Genomic DNA, 16,512 nt, shown 5'->3' with positions numbered 1-16,512 from the left:
AGGACTTCCAAGACTGTGTTGAATAGGAGTGGTGATAGTGGGCATCCTTATCTTGTCCCAGATTTTAGTGGGAAGCTTTTGAGTTTTTCACCATTGAGTACTATGCTGGCTGTAGGTTTGTCATATATAGCTTTTATTATGTTGAGATATGTTCCTTCTATACCCACTTTGGTGAGAGTTTTTATCATAAATGGGTGTTGAATTTTATCAAATGCTTTTTCTGCATCTATTGAGATGATCATGTGGTTTTTGGCCTTTCTCTTGTTGATGTGATGTATTACATTGATTGATTTGCATATGTTGAACCACCCTTGTGTCCCTGGGATGAACCCCACTTGATCATGATGTATAATCTTTTTTATGTGCTGTTGAATTCTATTTGCTAGTATTTTGGTGAGGATTTTGGCATCTATGTTCATCAGTGATATTGGCCTATAATTCTCTTTTTTGGTAGTGTCTTTGCCTGGTTTTGGTATCAGGGTGATGGTGGCTTCATACAATGAGTTTGGGAGTATTCGCTCCTTTTCAGTCTTCTGGAAGAGTTTGAGAAGGACTGGTATGAGTTCTTCTTCATATGTTTGGTAGAATTCCCCGGTGAAGCCATCCAGTCCTGGACTTCTATTTGTAGGGAGGTTTTTTTTTATTGCTAATTCGATTTCATTTCTAGTGATTGGTTTGTTCAAGTGGTCAGTTTCTTCTTGGTTCAGTCTTGGTGGACAGTATGTTTCCAGAAACTTGTCCATTTCCTCTAGGTTATCAATTTTGGTTCCATATAGTCTTTCATAATATTCTTGTATGATATTCTGTATTTGTATTTTATTTGTTGTAATTTCTCCATTTTCCTTTCTTGTTTTGCTAATTTGTGCTCTCTCTTTTTTCTTCTTTGTGAGTTTGGCCAGAGGTTTGTCAGTTTTATTTACTCTTTCAAGAAACCAGCTTTTGGTTTGATTGATTTTTTCTATTTTTTTTAATGTCTATTTTATTTATTTCCTCCCTGATCTTTATTATTTCCTTCCTTCTGCTGCCTTTTGGGGTTTTTTGCTCTTCTTTTTCTAGTTCTTTTAGCTGGTGGGTTAGATTGTTTATTTGAGATTGTTCTTTTCTGAGGAAGCCCTGTATCACTATAAACTTCCCTCTTAGCACTGGCTTTGCTGTATCCCATAAATTTTATGTGGTTGTGTTTTCGTTTTCATTTGTCTCAAGGTATTTTTTAATTGCAATTTTGATTTCCTTATTGACCCATTGGTTTTTTAATACCATGTTGTTTAATCTCCATGCTTTCCTTTTCTCCTCCTTTGTTTCTCTGTAGTTGATTTCTAGTTTGTGGTCAGTAAAGATGCTTGAGATAATTTCTATCTTCTTAAGATTGTTGAGGCTTCTTTTGTGCCCAAGTACATGATCAATCCTAGAAAATGTTCCATGTGCACTTGAAAACAATGTATATCCTATTTTGGGGGGCTGTAATGCTATGAAAATATCCACCAAATCTAATTTTTCTATTGTATCATTTAATTTCTCTGTTGCCTTATTTATTTTCTGTCTGGAAGATCTGTCTAGTGCTGTTAATGCGGTGTTAAAATCTCTGACAGTTGTATTGCATTCCCATCAATTTCCTCCTTTATCTCTGTTAGTAATTGTTTTATGTACTTAGCTGCTCCTATATTGGGTGCATATATATTAATGAGTGTAATATCCTCATCTTGTATCACTCCTTTAATCATTATAAAATGTCCTTCTTTATCTTTCTTTATGGCCTTTGTTTTAAAGTCTGTTTTGTCTGAAATCAGTACTGCAACACCTGCTTTTTTGGCTTTTCCATTTGCATGGAATATCCTTTCCCATCCTTTCACTCTCAATCTATATGTGTCCTTCTCCCTAAAGTGGGTCTCTTGTATGCAGCATATTGAAGGTTCTTGCTTTATTATCCAGTCTGCCACTCTACATCTTTTGACTGGAGCATTTAGTCCATTAACATTTACAGTAATTAATGATAGAGGTGTGTTGATTACCATTTTGAACTTATTTTTGCAGTTTATTTGGTATTTCCTCTTTGTTCCTTTCTTCTTCCTTTTGTGGTTTGGTAATTTTCCTTTGTATTATGTTGGATTTTATTTAGTTTCTGTGACTCACTTGTAAGTTTTTGGCTTGTGGTTACCCTTTTTTGTAAGTCTATTAACCCATTACTATAACTGTTTCTACTAAACAGATAGTAATATAATCTCAAACCCATCCTACCGAGAACAAAAAATTATAAAAAGAAAAGAAAAAAAATTCTCTATATCTCCTTGCTTCCCTCTCCCACTTTTAATGATTTAGATGTCTTCTTTTACAATTTTGTGTTTATTCTGTTTGTAATTCATGGTAGTTATCACCTTTCCAGTTACGAGTTTCTCATTTTTGTAGCATCCTGCTTCTTTTCTATTTAGAGTAGACCTGTCAGTATTTCTTTTAGCATGGGTTTAGTGTTGCTAAACTCTTTTAGTTTTCGCTTGTCTGTGAAGTTCTTTCTCTCTCCTTCTATTCTGAAGGATACCCTTGCTGGATAGAGTATCCTAGGCTGCATCTTTTTTTCATTCAGGACTTTGAATATATCTTGCCACTCCCTTCTGGCCTGTTTGTGTAGAAAAATCAGCTGAGAGCCTTAGAGGGGGTTCCCTTGTAACTCACTCTTTGTTTTTCTCTTGCTGCCTTTGGGATCATTTATCCTTGGCTCTGGCCATCTTGATTATGATATATCTTGGTGTGAGTCTATTTGGGTTTTTTCCTGTTTGGGACCCTCTGAGCCTTCTGTACTTAAATATCTGATTCCTTCTTTAGGTTTGGGAAGTTTTCAGTCATGATTTCTTCAAATACCTTTTCAATCCCCTTTGTTCTTTCTTCCCCTTCTGGAACCCCTATTGTGTGTAGATTGGCACACTTTATATTATCCCATAGGCCCCTTATATTGTTTTCATTATTTTTTGTTTTTCTCTCAGCTTTTCTGATTGGGTGCTTTCTGTTGTCCTGTCTTCTAGGTCACTTATTTGTTCCTCTGCATTATCTAGCCTGCTTTGTACAGCCTTTAGATCAGTTCTCATTTCAGCCAATGAGTTTACCAATTCTACTTGGTTCTTTATAGCTTCAGTTTCATTTTTGACTTATTTTATATCTCTAAACACTATTTCTTTTAGTTCCTTCAGTATTTTGATCGCTCCTTTTTTGAAATCTTCATCTAGTAGGCCATCAATGTCTATTTCCTTGATCGTGCTTTCAGGGGGTTTCTCTTGATCTTTTAATTGGGAGTCGTTCCTCTGCTTCATATTGCTCATATCTTTCTGGCACTGTGGCTTAAGGAGTATTAGTTATCTATTGTGGTCCTTAAGGAGTTTATTTATTTATCTATTTAAAGCCTATGCAGGAATAAAACTTAAAAAAGAGAATTTTAAAAGAATGGAGAAAAAAAGATTTGAAAACAGTGTATAACCAATAATTGAAGAGCAAGTTGAAGCAGGATAGCAATCGAGTTGAGACATGTTTTCAAAACCTAAAAAGAGAAAAAAAATCAGAAAACAATATTTGAAACCTGTGTATAATCAATAACAGGAGATCAAAACCAAGAGAATTAAAAATGAAATGAGGTGGATTTTAAAAATAATAATAATAAAAAGATTTTTTAAAAAATTTTAAAGGGATTAAAACTGTAGACATATACAATTGTTTAAAAAGTAAAAATTAAAAAGGTAATAGAAAATAGAACAGATATAAAAAAGATTTAAAAAAAAAAAAAAGGATGTGTTCTGAAGACTGTGTGCTCTTAATGATTTTGAGAGGTCTTTCTGTGTTCGGCCTGTTTCGCAAACTCAGTTTGCTGCTTCCAGAGGCCCTCCGTTGGCGCCCTCGTCTGTGCTGCTCCCAGTGCCTGTCGGTAAGCATATCACGCTCCCTCACAACACTGGGTCAGGTGCTGCTCTCCTTCACTGTGGACGGGCGGGACACTCCCCATCCTGATGCCACAGTCAGATGTTGCAGACTGGCCCGGTAGGCGGGCGGATTGCATTCCCTCCCAGCACCACGGTCAGGTGCTGCGTTCCTACCAGGAAGGCGGGTGGCTGCCTGCCCTTCCCCAGCGCCAGTCGCTTCGCTGCTCTGTGCAGCTGCTGGCTCCGCCTTGGGTCAGCGCTCTATAGGCGGGCTCAGGGAAGACCACGGAACAGCCCTGCCCCTGCTCCATTCCAAAACTCAGCTATTTGTTTGTCTTGGCGGCGTGAGTTCTCTGAGGTGCCAGGGCAGAAAGATCCTATCTACCTCAGGCTGTAAACAAGTCTCAGTCCTGCCTGGGAGGTTGTGGAGCCCCTGGTGCGGATTCAGGTCTCAGCCCTGCCCCCGCCCGGGGGCTGCGCACAGGAGGATATGGCGGCTGTGGCTGCTCCTCACCTCTCTTCTCATGAGAAGCGCCAGTAATGGCGCTGCAGGTCTGAGGAGACAAAGGCTACAGCGCCCCTCCCCCCCAGGCCACACCCACAGTGTTGCTTTGCTTTTTTCGTAATTTGTGGGGGGACCGAGGTTGTTCTGCTATGTATCCCCTCCCAGCCACATCGCACAGCACCCTGCAGTCCCCCGGGGCTGCCTCAGTGCCGCTGCCCCAGTCCTCCGCCCGGCTCAGGCAGCCTGTCCCGGCCCCCAGCTGCCGGCTCACATCTCAGGCTGGGTGTCACAGGGGCCCTCTGTGCCTGTTTAACTTAGTTCTGTCAATCAAGGGGTGCTCTTGCAGCTCTGAGCCTCGGAGGCGCCCCCTCCGTCCTGCTGGCCTCTCCTTTGGAGAGGGGAAGACCCAGCAGTCAAGCGCTGTTCCTCCTTTGCTGGTCCTTCCCCGCGGGACTGGTCCCGCACCGTTTTGCTTTTTTCTTCTTTTTTCCTTTTCTCCTACCAAATTCGTGGCATCTTTGTCTTTTGAAGAAGGCGATGTTCTTTCAGAGTTCAGCCGGTGCGCTGGTTGCCTGGGTGAGTCCATGGATGTGAGTTTTCGTGTATTTGTGGGAGAAGGGGAGCTATGAGCGCCCTTCTACTCCGCCATCTTGGCTCCTCCTCCCAGGGGCTTCCATTCATGAGTCCTAAAAGACTCATGTTGCAAAGAATCAATCCTTAACTGGCTCTACTCCCCAGGGCTCAGCACAGGGAGCATGCAGAATCACTCATTTCCCATTCTTTCCCTGAAATAGGTTTATCTCCATACTTCAAAAGCTGCTGCCTGACAGCCAAGCTTCTAAGTTAGAAGACATCTAGGGGCTGCCTGAGATTGTCCCCAGAGACCAGAGAAGCCAGCAGGCATCTCTCCCACCTTCTCCCTTTAGCCCACTCCAATAATAAAACCCATTTGACAGTGTCTCCCAAGAAGGAGCTTATACACACATCTGGTGCCCAAGATTTTGTAGCTGCCACCTGGGGGGATGGCCCCCAGATCACTGGGCAATAATAGCCAGTGGGGCATGTATTCAAGAGTCTCACAGGGCTGTATCAAACAAATAGTTACTAATGGTTGTAGAGCACTCTTCCCCATGGCTGTATACCCAGGCCCAGCAAAGAAGGGTTAGGCAAAAACAACCTTCTCCCAGTTTCTCCTTAGAAAGGATTTAACTACATAACTTCCCCAGCTGCTGCCTGAAGGTCCAGCTTCTAATTAGCTTGCATCTAGGTACTGATTGTGGTCCTTTCCTTGGGGACACTGATGGGTCTTGGCACACTCTCAACTACTCGGAGCCACTGAGAGCAGAGGAGGCTTGGATGGTCACAAAACTTTGAGAGCCAACTATGAACTTGTGCTGGGCTGAGTGACCAAGTTTATCTCTTATATGACAAAATTCATCTCCTACATGAGATCCCTCTGTCAAGACTGGAAGATGTTTTATCTAATTCCCAGAACCAACACAGAGAGTCAAGGAAAACAGAAACAGAAGTATGTTCCAAACAAAAGAATAAGGTAAATATTCCGAAACAGATCTTAATGATATGGATGTAAGTGGTTTGCCTGATTGAAAGTTCAAAACAACAGTCTTAAAGGTGGTCACTGAGGTCAAGAAGAAATGCATGAACAAAGTGAGAATTTCAACAAGGAGGCAGTAAATTTCAAAAAGTACAGAAGAGAAATCACAGAGCTGAAGGATTCAGAAATGAACTGAAAGATTAAATAGGTTAAACAGCGGACTAGATCAGTGGAAGAAAGGGTCAGCGGACTTGAAGACAGGGCAGTGAAATTCATCCAGGGTAGGGGAGAAAAAGAGTAGTGATAGATCGTGGGATTTGTGGGATACCATCAAGCAGACCAGGATACACATGATAGGGATTCCAAAAGGGGAAGAGAGAGGAATGGGGCAGTAAGCTTATTCAAAGAAATAATGGCTGAAAACTTCCCTAACCTGGGGAAAGAAACAGACATCCACATTCAGGAGGCTTGGAGATTTTGAAATAAGTTGAATCCTAAGAGACCCACACTCAGACACATTATAATTAAATTGTCAAAAGTTAAAGACAAGGAATCTTAAAAGCGGCAAAAGAAAAGCAACTTGTTATATCCAAGGTAACACCCTTAAGACTGTCAGTAGATAGTTTAGCAAAAACTGTGCAGGCCAGAAGGGAAGGGGGATCATATATTAAAAGTGCTGAGGGAGAACAAAACAAAACAAAACAAAACAACTGCTAACCAAGGATATCCAGCAAAGTTGTCTTTAAGAATAAGGAGGAGAGAAAAAATTTCCAGACGAAAGCTGAAGGAGTTCACCACCACTAGACAACCTCACAAGAAATGTTCAAGGAGTTCTTTAAGCTGAAACAAAAGGACACTCATTACTAGTAGGAAAACATGAGAGTATAAAACTCACTGGTAAAGGTGAATATAGTTAAATTCATAATATTCTAATATTGTAATGGTAGGTAAATCACATATCTCTGGTATGAAGGTTACAAGACAAAAGGTGTTAAAAATAAACTATACAATCATTTGTTAGTGGATATGCAACTATATATTGCAAATTGTGAAGTCACAAATATCTTTTCTCTCTCTCCCTCTTTTTTTTTTAATGGAGGTACTGGGGATTGAACCCAGGACCTTGTGCATGGTAAGCATGTGCTCTACCCCTGAGCTATACCACCCTTCCCCCAAAATTATGAAGTCAAAACCGTAAAATATTAGGGTGGGGGGGCAGCTTTGAAGTTATTATCAGCTTCAGATAGACTGTTTTAAATATGTTTTATGCAAGGACCATAGTAACCACAAAGCAAAAACCTTTAGTAGATACGCAAAAGGTAAAAAGAAAAGGAGGCATACCACTAGAGAAAATCATCAAATAACAAAGGAAAAGAGCAAGAGAAGGAAGAGCAGAACAATGGAATTGCAAAACAACCAGAAAACAATTAACAAACTGGAGATGGCAAGTCCATACCTATGTAAGTGGGCCAAGCTTTCCAATCAAAAGACATAAAGTGGTTTGTCAATTTTATCTTTTCAGAAACTTAGTTCTTAGTTTTGTTGATCTTTTCTATTATTTTTCTCTCATTTATTTCTACTCTGATCTTCATTTCCTTCCTTCTGGTAACTTGTGCTTAATTTGTTCTTTTTATGGTTCCTTGAGGTGTAAAGTTAGATTGTTATTTGAGATCTTCTGCTTTCCTAGTTATGTGTTTATCGCTATAAACTTCCGTCTCAGACCTGCACTTGCAGCATCCTGTAGCTTTTTGTATGTTTTTTTCATGTTCATTTGTTTCAGGATTTCAAAAAAAAACTCTCCTTTGTTTTCTTCATTAACCCATTGGTGTTCAGGAATATGTTGTTTGGTTTCCACATATTTATAGATTTTCCAGCTTTCCTCTTATTGATTGCTAGTTTTATAACATTGTGGTCAGAAAGGATAGTTGGTATGATTTCTGTCTTAAATTTGTTAAGACTTGTTTCGTGTTCTATCATATGATCTGTTGTGGAGAATATTCACTGTGTTTGAGAATGTTGCTCTTGGATGAAACATTCCATGTATGTCTGTTAGGTCCATCTGGTGTAACGTGTCGTTTAACTCCAGTGTTTTCTTACTGATTTTTTGTGTAGATGACCTATCCATTGTTAAAAATGAGATACTGAATTCTTCCAGTGTTATTGGAGAAACTTGTAGTAGTGGTTCGTTCTCAAGAGATTAACTGGGGGTCACAAGTGAGCAGAAGATTTGCTTTGCATCGTGTATAACCTTTTGTTGCATTTGAAACTTTTTCAAACTGTTGCATGGATACCTATTCAAAACTACACACCAAAAGAAAAAAAACTTCAAAATATGTAGATGTGCATATAACATTACTTTTATGCATATTGTGTTGCTTATATAACTTACTGTGACCAGTGATTATCATAGAATATTCATTAAGGCCATGTTTTTTGAGGCTTTAACAGTTGTGTTTCAAGGCCTTTTTATAACTTTTTTTTTATTGTATTGATGTATTTATAACATGAAGTTTGCCATTTTAACTGTTTTTAAATGTATAATTCGGTGGCATCAAGTACATTCACATTGTTGTGCAGCTGTCACCACTGCCCATATCCAGAACTTTTCGTCTTCCCAAATTCCACCTCCATACTCATTACACAGTAACGCCCCATTTCACCCTCCTCCAGGCCCCGGGCAACCGCCATTCTGCTTTCTTTCTCTAAGTTTCACTATTCTAGGTACCGTACAAAGGCAGGATCATACAATATTTGTCCTTTTGTGTCTGACTTACTTCAGGTAGTGTAACGTTACTACATTTTATAAAAGAAATCAAGTAGCCATAAGAAGTGCAGTTTAACATAACAAAACCTCAGCAGCTTCTGCATTGTTTTCTAGAATTCCCTCCAACTTCAGGGCATCTAAAGTTTATTATTTCAGTAAGTCTGACTGTAAATTGCCTCTATGACTTGGGAGAGACATGTTGCGTTAAGATGATATAATGTCTCTGTCTTTTGACTTATACATTTCCAGACCTTAGTTTTGGCATTTAATTAATTTTAGAGTAACTTTGTTAAGTTAAATCAAAGCACGTTATTATAAATCTCTTACCCGTGGACCTTGTGCTGCTTGTAATACTCTCCTTCTGATCATGAGGGCAGGTTACCTACCAAGCAGTATAGTAACTGAAACACTCATAAACCAGTGTGCCATAATGTTTTGAAAATAGTAATTGTACTTTATTATTTTATTCTTAAAAGAGTGCTAATGTGAAGAGAAGATCATCTTGTTATGTACTGAAAAGCATCTATGTATTATGAAGTATGTTAACTGGAAGACCAAGATGGTTTTTGTACACATACAGACGTGTAAAATCAGAAGAGAGTCTAGAAGTTGTCTTGCCTGATCTGTATCCAGTTTAATTCAGGAAATCTTTACTGAGCACAGCACGCAGTGGTTAGTGATGTGAATTATCTTTTCTGGGCTTAAATCATTTAGTAGGTGCTTCAATGTAAGACAGATGAGTATAAGACAGTCTGAGATACATTGTGTGATAGAGATTCCGTGGGAAAATGTTAGGGCAGTTTATTCTGGGGGGAGTGGATATGGGAAGGCTTCCTTTAACTTATGTGACTTATGTTGCCATGAAATCAAATACAAACTCCTGCCTGGCTTTTATCCCCTCTCCTGCTTAACTCTTACATATGTTGAATAACGGCTTTGATCTCTTGTTATGTCTCAGTTCCTATGCACTTTTCTAGTTGGGCAAGTTACCATCTCTGGTATAGGATGGTTACAAAGTCCTTATGCATGAGATTCAACAACAGCTGAGACTTAAAAGTAGCTACTAGGAACCACTTTAATTATTAACCATTAACAAGGACTATTCCAGAAAAATGTAGGTGGAAAATTTAAGTGTGTGCAAAGAATAGAGCATACAGATAACTTCTAACTTTATGCGTAGGGATTTTGTCCCCATTCTATTTATATGCATCTATTTTTACTTCCTGAAATCAGAGAAGTTATGACTTGGAAAATTGCAGCTCCCTAAGGGAAAAGGAAAAGCAGCCATGTTATCTGAGCTCTGAGCCTTTGATATGCTTGGAATGCTTTGTCTTAATATTTTGTCCTTTGACTAACTTATCATTTAGGTCTTTTCTTAGACTTCTGTGAAGTCTTTCATCTAATTTTTACATGGGTTAGATGCTCCTGTTACATCCTGAGCTTATCCTCACTGAATTATAGTTGCTTCTGGTGTTCATCTAGACCAGTGTTTCTCACCGGGGGCTCCCCAGGGACATTTAGCAGTGTCTTTATCCATTTCACGGCTAGGAGGTTGCTCCTGGCACGTAGTGGATAGAGGTCAGGGATGCTGCTAAACCTCAGCTGTGAGGACGGCTGAGTTAGTTTCAAAAGTTAATGTTGTTTCATATTGAACTTTTTAGTCTGTATAAAATTGTGTACAGAATACATTGTGTTTGTTAACCATTTCCCATTAATAGTTGCTTCTTTTCATGGTAATATAAATTTCCGTGAGTGGCCGTTATCTATCTTCTACTGTGGTTTAAAGCCTAAAAATAGGTGTATTAAGAATTAAAGGGTGGGAGGGAAGATACAGCCCAGTGGTAGAGTGCCTGCTTAGCATGCACAAGGTCCTGGGTCCAATCCCCAGTACCTCCATTAAAAAATAAATAACTGTGTAAATATATAAACCTCATTATCCCACCCCCAAAAAAATTAAAGAATATTACTAGGAATAATTTTAGATGCATGTTAGAATGCTTTGAGAGAAAATAAGTGTAATGTACTATTTAAATATCTGGATTCTGTGTATTTATCATTAAAGCCCATAATGTATTCATGTTCATGTGGTAACGAAGCTGGTACTACTGTTACCTTAGTTCTAAATGTAGTATTGTGAATCAGAAATTCAAACGGGGATAGTGATGGCAGTCTTTCATTTTATTTTGAGCGTGCATATTTTGTCATTCAGCAAACGTGTGTCCAGTGCCTGTTAATGAACCTGGCATTTGGTGTTAGGGATCCAAGCATGGTTTTGCTTTCAAGAGAACTCAGAGACAGGGACAAGATGACGTAATCCCACTTAGACAGTGTAATAGTGTATATAGAAAGTACTGGGGAGGGGGACCGAGGATGAGAGAGAAGTCAAGCTTGTACCATGTCTCCCAGGCTAAGAACAGGGGGTATGTTTTACAGGTGGAGAAATAGTTTGTGTATAAGTAAAGAGGCATAAAAGGACATGGTATTTGTAGTCACTGTGCTTCCTTATGTCTTTCAGTGCTTAGAAAATAGGGAGTATTAAAAAATGGTTTTTTGGAAAAAGGTAAAACCATGACTTACACAGATATAAAGGTGAACATGTGTTAAAGATTTTGTTAAGCTCATTAAGTAACATAACCAGACATGAAACGTTTTAAAACACACTAGTTATATGGGGTAGTGCAATATTGAAATAAATTATAAATGGAAGCAAAACTTTTTCCTATAGAGGAAGTCAGTTGAATCTCTACCAGACAGAACAGAATTTCATGTTTATCAGTTATCCACAATTTCTAGATTTGTAAATAGCTCCTACAGAGTCTGACAGTGCATAGTTTACACTGGAGTATGACACTTTTTTCTATAAAAGTGGCAGGGATATTCAAGTTGAAAAAGACAATTTGGAGCTTTGTACTAGTGTGAAAAGGGAGATCATCAGAGGACTGAGAATGGGAAAGCGGACCTCACCCTTAGGTCTCTTGTGATAAGTTATATTATTCTGGAAGTACATTTCAGTGCCAAGTGCATTCCAGACTCATGCAGGTGGAGGTGGGGGACTGCTGTCTGCTGTTTTACATCACTATGTAGTTGAGTTTGAATTGAGTCTACAGTTCAGTGATTGAAGGAAAGATAAGCCTACACTTATCTTCCCATTTGACCTTTCTTCACAATCTCATGGTTAATAAAAGGCATTGCCCTTTTATTTATCTATCTATTTATTTATTTGAGAGACTATGTTAAATGTATTGTTTTATCCCATTCTTGGCTTGGAGCTAATTTTGAGGTAGAAACCTCTCTGTCACCACTGCCATCACCATGTAAGAAGTACAGTTTTTGATTATTAAACCTGCATGTTATTTTTAATCGTAAATTACAAATCCATTTAGAGTATATTATTAGAATTTGGAGATACTTTTGAAACTAGCCTTTTTATATTTAGTAGTATTTGAGGTTTAAAATTCAGAGAAATGTTGAAAATGTTACTTATTTATTTTCTTTTTAGATCATCCAATTATGATGGGTTTTGAGCCCCTTGTTAATCAGAGACTACTTCCACCCACCTTCCCTCGATATGCAAAAATAATTAAAAGGGAAGAAATGGTCAACTATTTTGCAAGATTAATAGACAGAATAAAGACCGTCTGTGAGGTGGTCAATTTAACAAATTTACATTGTATCCTGGTAAGTACCAATCTCTATTCTGAAATACAACTTTTACAACAGAATAGTTTATTATTTTTTAAAGACTCACTGTCCTAAGGGTAAATAATACTGCTCACTTATTTTCTGTGATACCTAGAGAATGAAGTGGTGTGTGTACATATATTTTTTTTTCTGTGTTTAATCCTCATAAGGCTTTTATACTATCTATTGAAGACATTAAGAAACTAAAATACAGAGAAGTTAGGTTATTCACCCAAGTTTTGAGAATGGACATTTGAATCCTCAATTCTGTCATCAGAACCTTTTATATAAATAAATGTGTGTGTTTATGCATGCGTGCATATATACACACATACATATATATGAACATATCTGTAAGGTTTTTTTACATATAAAAATTGGATCATGGTGTTTGGTAACTTCCTTTTTTTAAATCACTAATCTCCATATCATGAACATCTTTTCATGTCAACAAGTATACATATTTCTACATTATTTTAATGGCTACGTGGTATTCCACTGTAAGTATACACTACAGATTTTTTTTTAGTCCATTCATATTGAATTATATTTAGGTCATTTTCAGTGTTTTACTGTTACAAACAATACTAAGATGAGTATCTTTGTTGGTAAACGTTTATATCATGTACTTCCTTACCCCTTAAGATAAATTGCTAAACAGTGAAGTTACTGGATGTAAAAGAGTAGGTCCATTTTTAAGCTAGCATATTTTGGATTAATATTTTTCGTGAGTTAAAATATAGAAAAACGTGGTTTATTTAGGGAATGTTAAAACATTCAGGGATGGAGTTTTGTTAATTGGTAAGGCTGTGGTGACATATATTACAATTAGGAAGGTAGAAATATGCAGAATATTTAGATGTAAGTGCACTAGCTTAGTTTGCATGACTGTACCTAGATACGCATTTGACTGTTGTTTCCCCTCAGTGTTCTAGCCTCCTGTCATTTCCTCTGTGAAGTGTTCCTTGTTGGTTTCAGGTTGCTTCTGCACTTGCGTTCCTTGAGATGACACGTTATCTAGTTTATATTCCTAGAATTTAGCAGCAGCCTCTGGGGTGTAATTGATGGTCAGTAAAGATTTGTGCTTTTCTTATGCTCTTTCTTATAGTAACTTTATTTTCCTTTCCACTAATTCTTTGTCATTAAAGCCCAGCTTAAGTCTTTATTCCTCAGTGAAACTTCCACTGATTATGCCTTTATTACCTCCTTTTGTGTTTCCTTTCCTTTTAGTAGTTTTTCCTATTCTGTCATAAGAATCATAGAAATCTCAAAAGTAGAAAAGTTCATAGACATAAATCAGTTGCAGTTCATTGTACAACTAAACTAATGTTTTGTGGGCTTTATAACCAAACTAGATGATTGGTTAGTGTCATATCTGGAATTGGAATAGAGATTTTCTTATTCTTCTTTTGCATCTGCTTTTCTAATCCTGAATTGTCATATGAATATATATTTGTTTTGACCAGATTAATTATAAGATTTTAGAAAAGGAGAAGATCAATGTAAATTGGAATAAGAAAGTTATAATGCAACAATTGGAATTTGATATTCTGGCAGAAGATTATGGATTACTTTATCAGGGAGGTGAATGCATATGACACACCATAATAGAGGGGAGGTGGGGGAGCCAGGCTTGGACTGCTGTCACTGGAGGTGAAGAAAGCATAGTAATGGAAGAATCTGGACCCCTGTAAGACCCGGGACACAGTGGATGTGGGGGAGTGTAACAGGGGCCAAGAGTAGAGAAGATTAGATTTATGGAGGATAATGGACCAGATAGTCTGGTGGATCTGTATAGGAAACGTGTTATTATCAGGATAAAGTGCCAGATTCTAGAGAGTGCTTTTACAAGTCAGTAAGATAAAAATAAGCATCCCAACGAAAAATTGGGAAGGACACGAGCATATACATTTAAAAAGAAACAAACATGAAAAATGCATAACCTCACTAGTAATTAAAGAAATGCAACTTACAACAACTGGATTGAAAAGTGTAGTAATATTTAATATTGAAAAAGGGAATAGTCACATATGTTGTTGCATACAGAAATGGTTGTCAGAGACAAAGCCAGATTCAGCCAGATTCTTTTTTAAAAGATTAACAAATACCAAAATATTAATTACAACTATTTCTAGGTAGTGGAATGCTATGTGATAGTTTATTCTTTGTGTTTTTCTTCATTTTCGAAGTTTTTGGTATTTTGCATATAGAGAAAAACAATGGTAAGGAGGAGGGTAGTGACATTAGTAAAGGGAAATACATAGGTTAGGAACCCAAAAGATGATGCTTTTGACAGCTGTGGAGTAATTAGGAAGATAGCTAGTTTAAATGAAGTAAATAGTGGACTTTATAGAGTATATCATGTTAGGGATATATACTAGCAATAAGAAATTGAGTACAGACGAACTATGATAGCGAGTATGTATGTACACTGATGAGTTCAGCCAGCATGCTTTTTGTGCGAGGCACTGTGCTATGGCTCTTATACAGTGATGAGCAAAAGTATGTCATCCTGTCATCCATGTTGTCATGGGGCTTACAGTGTAGCATAAAAATGATCATAGAATTACAACCTGATCTGAGCAGTATGAAGGAAATGAACTAGAAGATACAGCATCTAATGGAGGAACTGACCTAGATGATCAGAGTCTTTCTTAGAGAAGTGAAGGTAAAGCTAAGATCTGATGGTTAGGGAAATATTCATTTGGGACAGTAGGTGGACAGTTCCAGGTGCAGGAAGCTGAATACTCGTCCTTGTGATGGAAAGAACATGATACATTTGAGAACCTAAAAGAAAAGTAGCAGAGTGGAGCATAGAGTGATGGGGATGAGGGGTTGGTGAGGCTAGAGAGGCGGGCAGGCCAGGCAAGACCATTTAAGCCACATTAGGGAGTTCAGTCTTTATCACAGAGCAAAGGAATACCATTAGAATTTTAAGCAAGATCAGTATGGGTAGGGCAGTGACATAACTTGATTAAGAATTTGGCTGCATTGTAGAGGAAAGATTGGAAGGGACCAGAGTAAACGGAGGGGGATAAATTAGGAAACCATTTCTACAGTCCAGGAGTGAAAGGATGGTAACTTGGACTAGAAGGGTGGCAGGGAGATGATGAGATTGTCAGTGTTAGAGCTATGTGTGAGCTAAAGTTGATAGAATATTGTGATGAATTAAATAGGGGGGCATGAGAGAGCTCTCAGGAAGGCCTCTGGTTTTCTGCCTTGTAAGTCTACATGCACATATGGTGCTATTCATTGAAAGGGGGAAATTCTTGAAGGACCTTTGAGAGTCAAATGAAGGTCTTAGTGAAGTAGAGTTTGAATTTAAAGTATTTAAGTAGAGATACTGAATAGGTATTGGCTGTGTGGCTAGAGTTGAGAGTCTTGTGCCTCGAGTTATAATTTTGGAATTCTTGCAGTATAGATAGTAATTGAAGCATAAGTGTTTATACTACAAAATTTATGAGGAAAAAGGTATAAAGAAAAGAAGGTAGTCTGGAACTAAACTTTGAACCTACAGAACAAAGTGAAAAGTGGCCAAAGAGGAAGAAACACGTAAAAGTAATTTTAAAAGTTTTTCAAGAAGGAAGGCATGCTGCTGAGAGTTCAAGTGAAAGAAATGAATAAGGTCCAAAATCGGTGTTCATTGGATTTAGTAATGGGGGACAAGTGTGACTAAAGCAAAGAGCCAGGTTGCATGTGTTGACAGTGAGTGGGGGTCGAGTTAAGTAGAGATGGTGGGTGCAGCCAGCTCCTTCAGAAAGTTTGGCTGAGAAGGCAGCAGTTGAGAGGGAAGTGGGGGATCATGTGATGATCTTTTCTTTAAAGAGAAGAGAAATTTGACTGTTTAGTTGAAAATGGGAATGATCTGATAGAGAGAAAGAATATTAATACCTAGGAGAGCAAAGGATGACTAACTGACAGTGTGTCATGTTTGTGAAAAAGTCAGAAGGAAGGGAGTCCTTAGTACAAGTGGAGGACGTCTGTTGTTAAATTGGACAAGGAGGGGGTCTAGGTGCAGATGTGGGAATGGTTAGAGGTTTAGAGGCTGAAGTTAAGGGATTTCCTGTGGGGTAGATTATTTTAATTTTCTTAGTGATATGGAATAGGA

At 38.1% G+C, this 16,512-nt stretch overlaps 1 protein-coding gene and 1 non-coding gene across 5 annotated transcripts in view; one reads left to right on the top strand and one right to left on the bottom strand.

The window, feature by feature from the left end:
- NAA35 (N-alpha-acetyltransferase 35, NatC auxiliary subunit) overlaps positions 1-16,512 on the top strand; it is an 84,725-nt gene that overhangs the window by 51,019 nt on the left and 17,194 nt on the right. For all 4 annotated transcript variants that reach the window (XM_031447338.2, XM_031447335.2, XM_031447336.2 and 1 more), the window contains exon 12: positions 12,223-12,401. In XM_031447338.2, the coding sequence (XP_031303198.1) occupies positions 12,223-12,401 (179 nt within the window). The remainder of the gene's footprint in view (positions 1-12,222; positions 12,402-16,512) is intronic.
- Positions 7,054-7,125, bottom strand: TRNAG-ACC (transfer RNA glycine (anticodon ACC)). Its single transcript has one exon. It is a non-coding gene; the product is annotated as a tRNA-Gly (tRNA).

Source organism: Camelus dromedarius, chromosome 10 (assembly GCF_036321535.1).
Source record: "Camelus dromedarius isolate mCamDro1 chromosome 10, mCamDro1.pat, whole genome shotgun sequence".
Classification (NCBI taxonomy): domain Eukaryota; kingdom Metazoa; phylum Chordata; class Mammalia; order Artiodactyla; family Camelidae; genus Camelus; species Camelus dromedarius.
The sequence above is the reverse complement of the archived record's forward strand: the minus strand, read 5'-3'. Positions and strand labels throughout refer to the sequence as shown.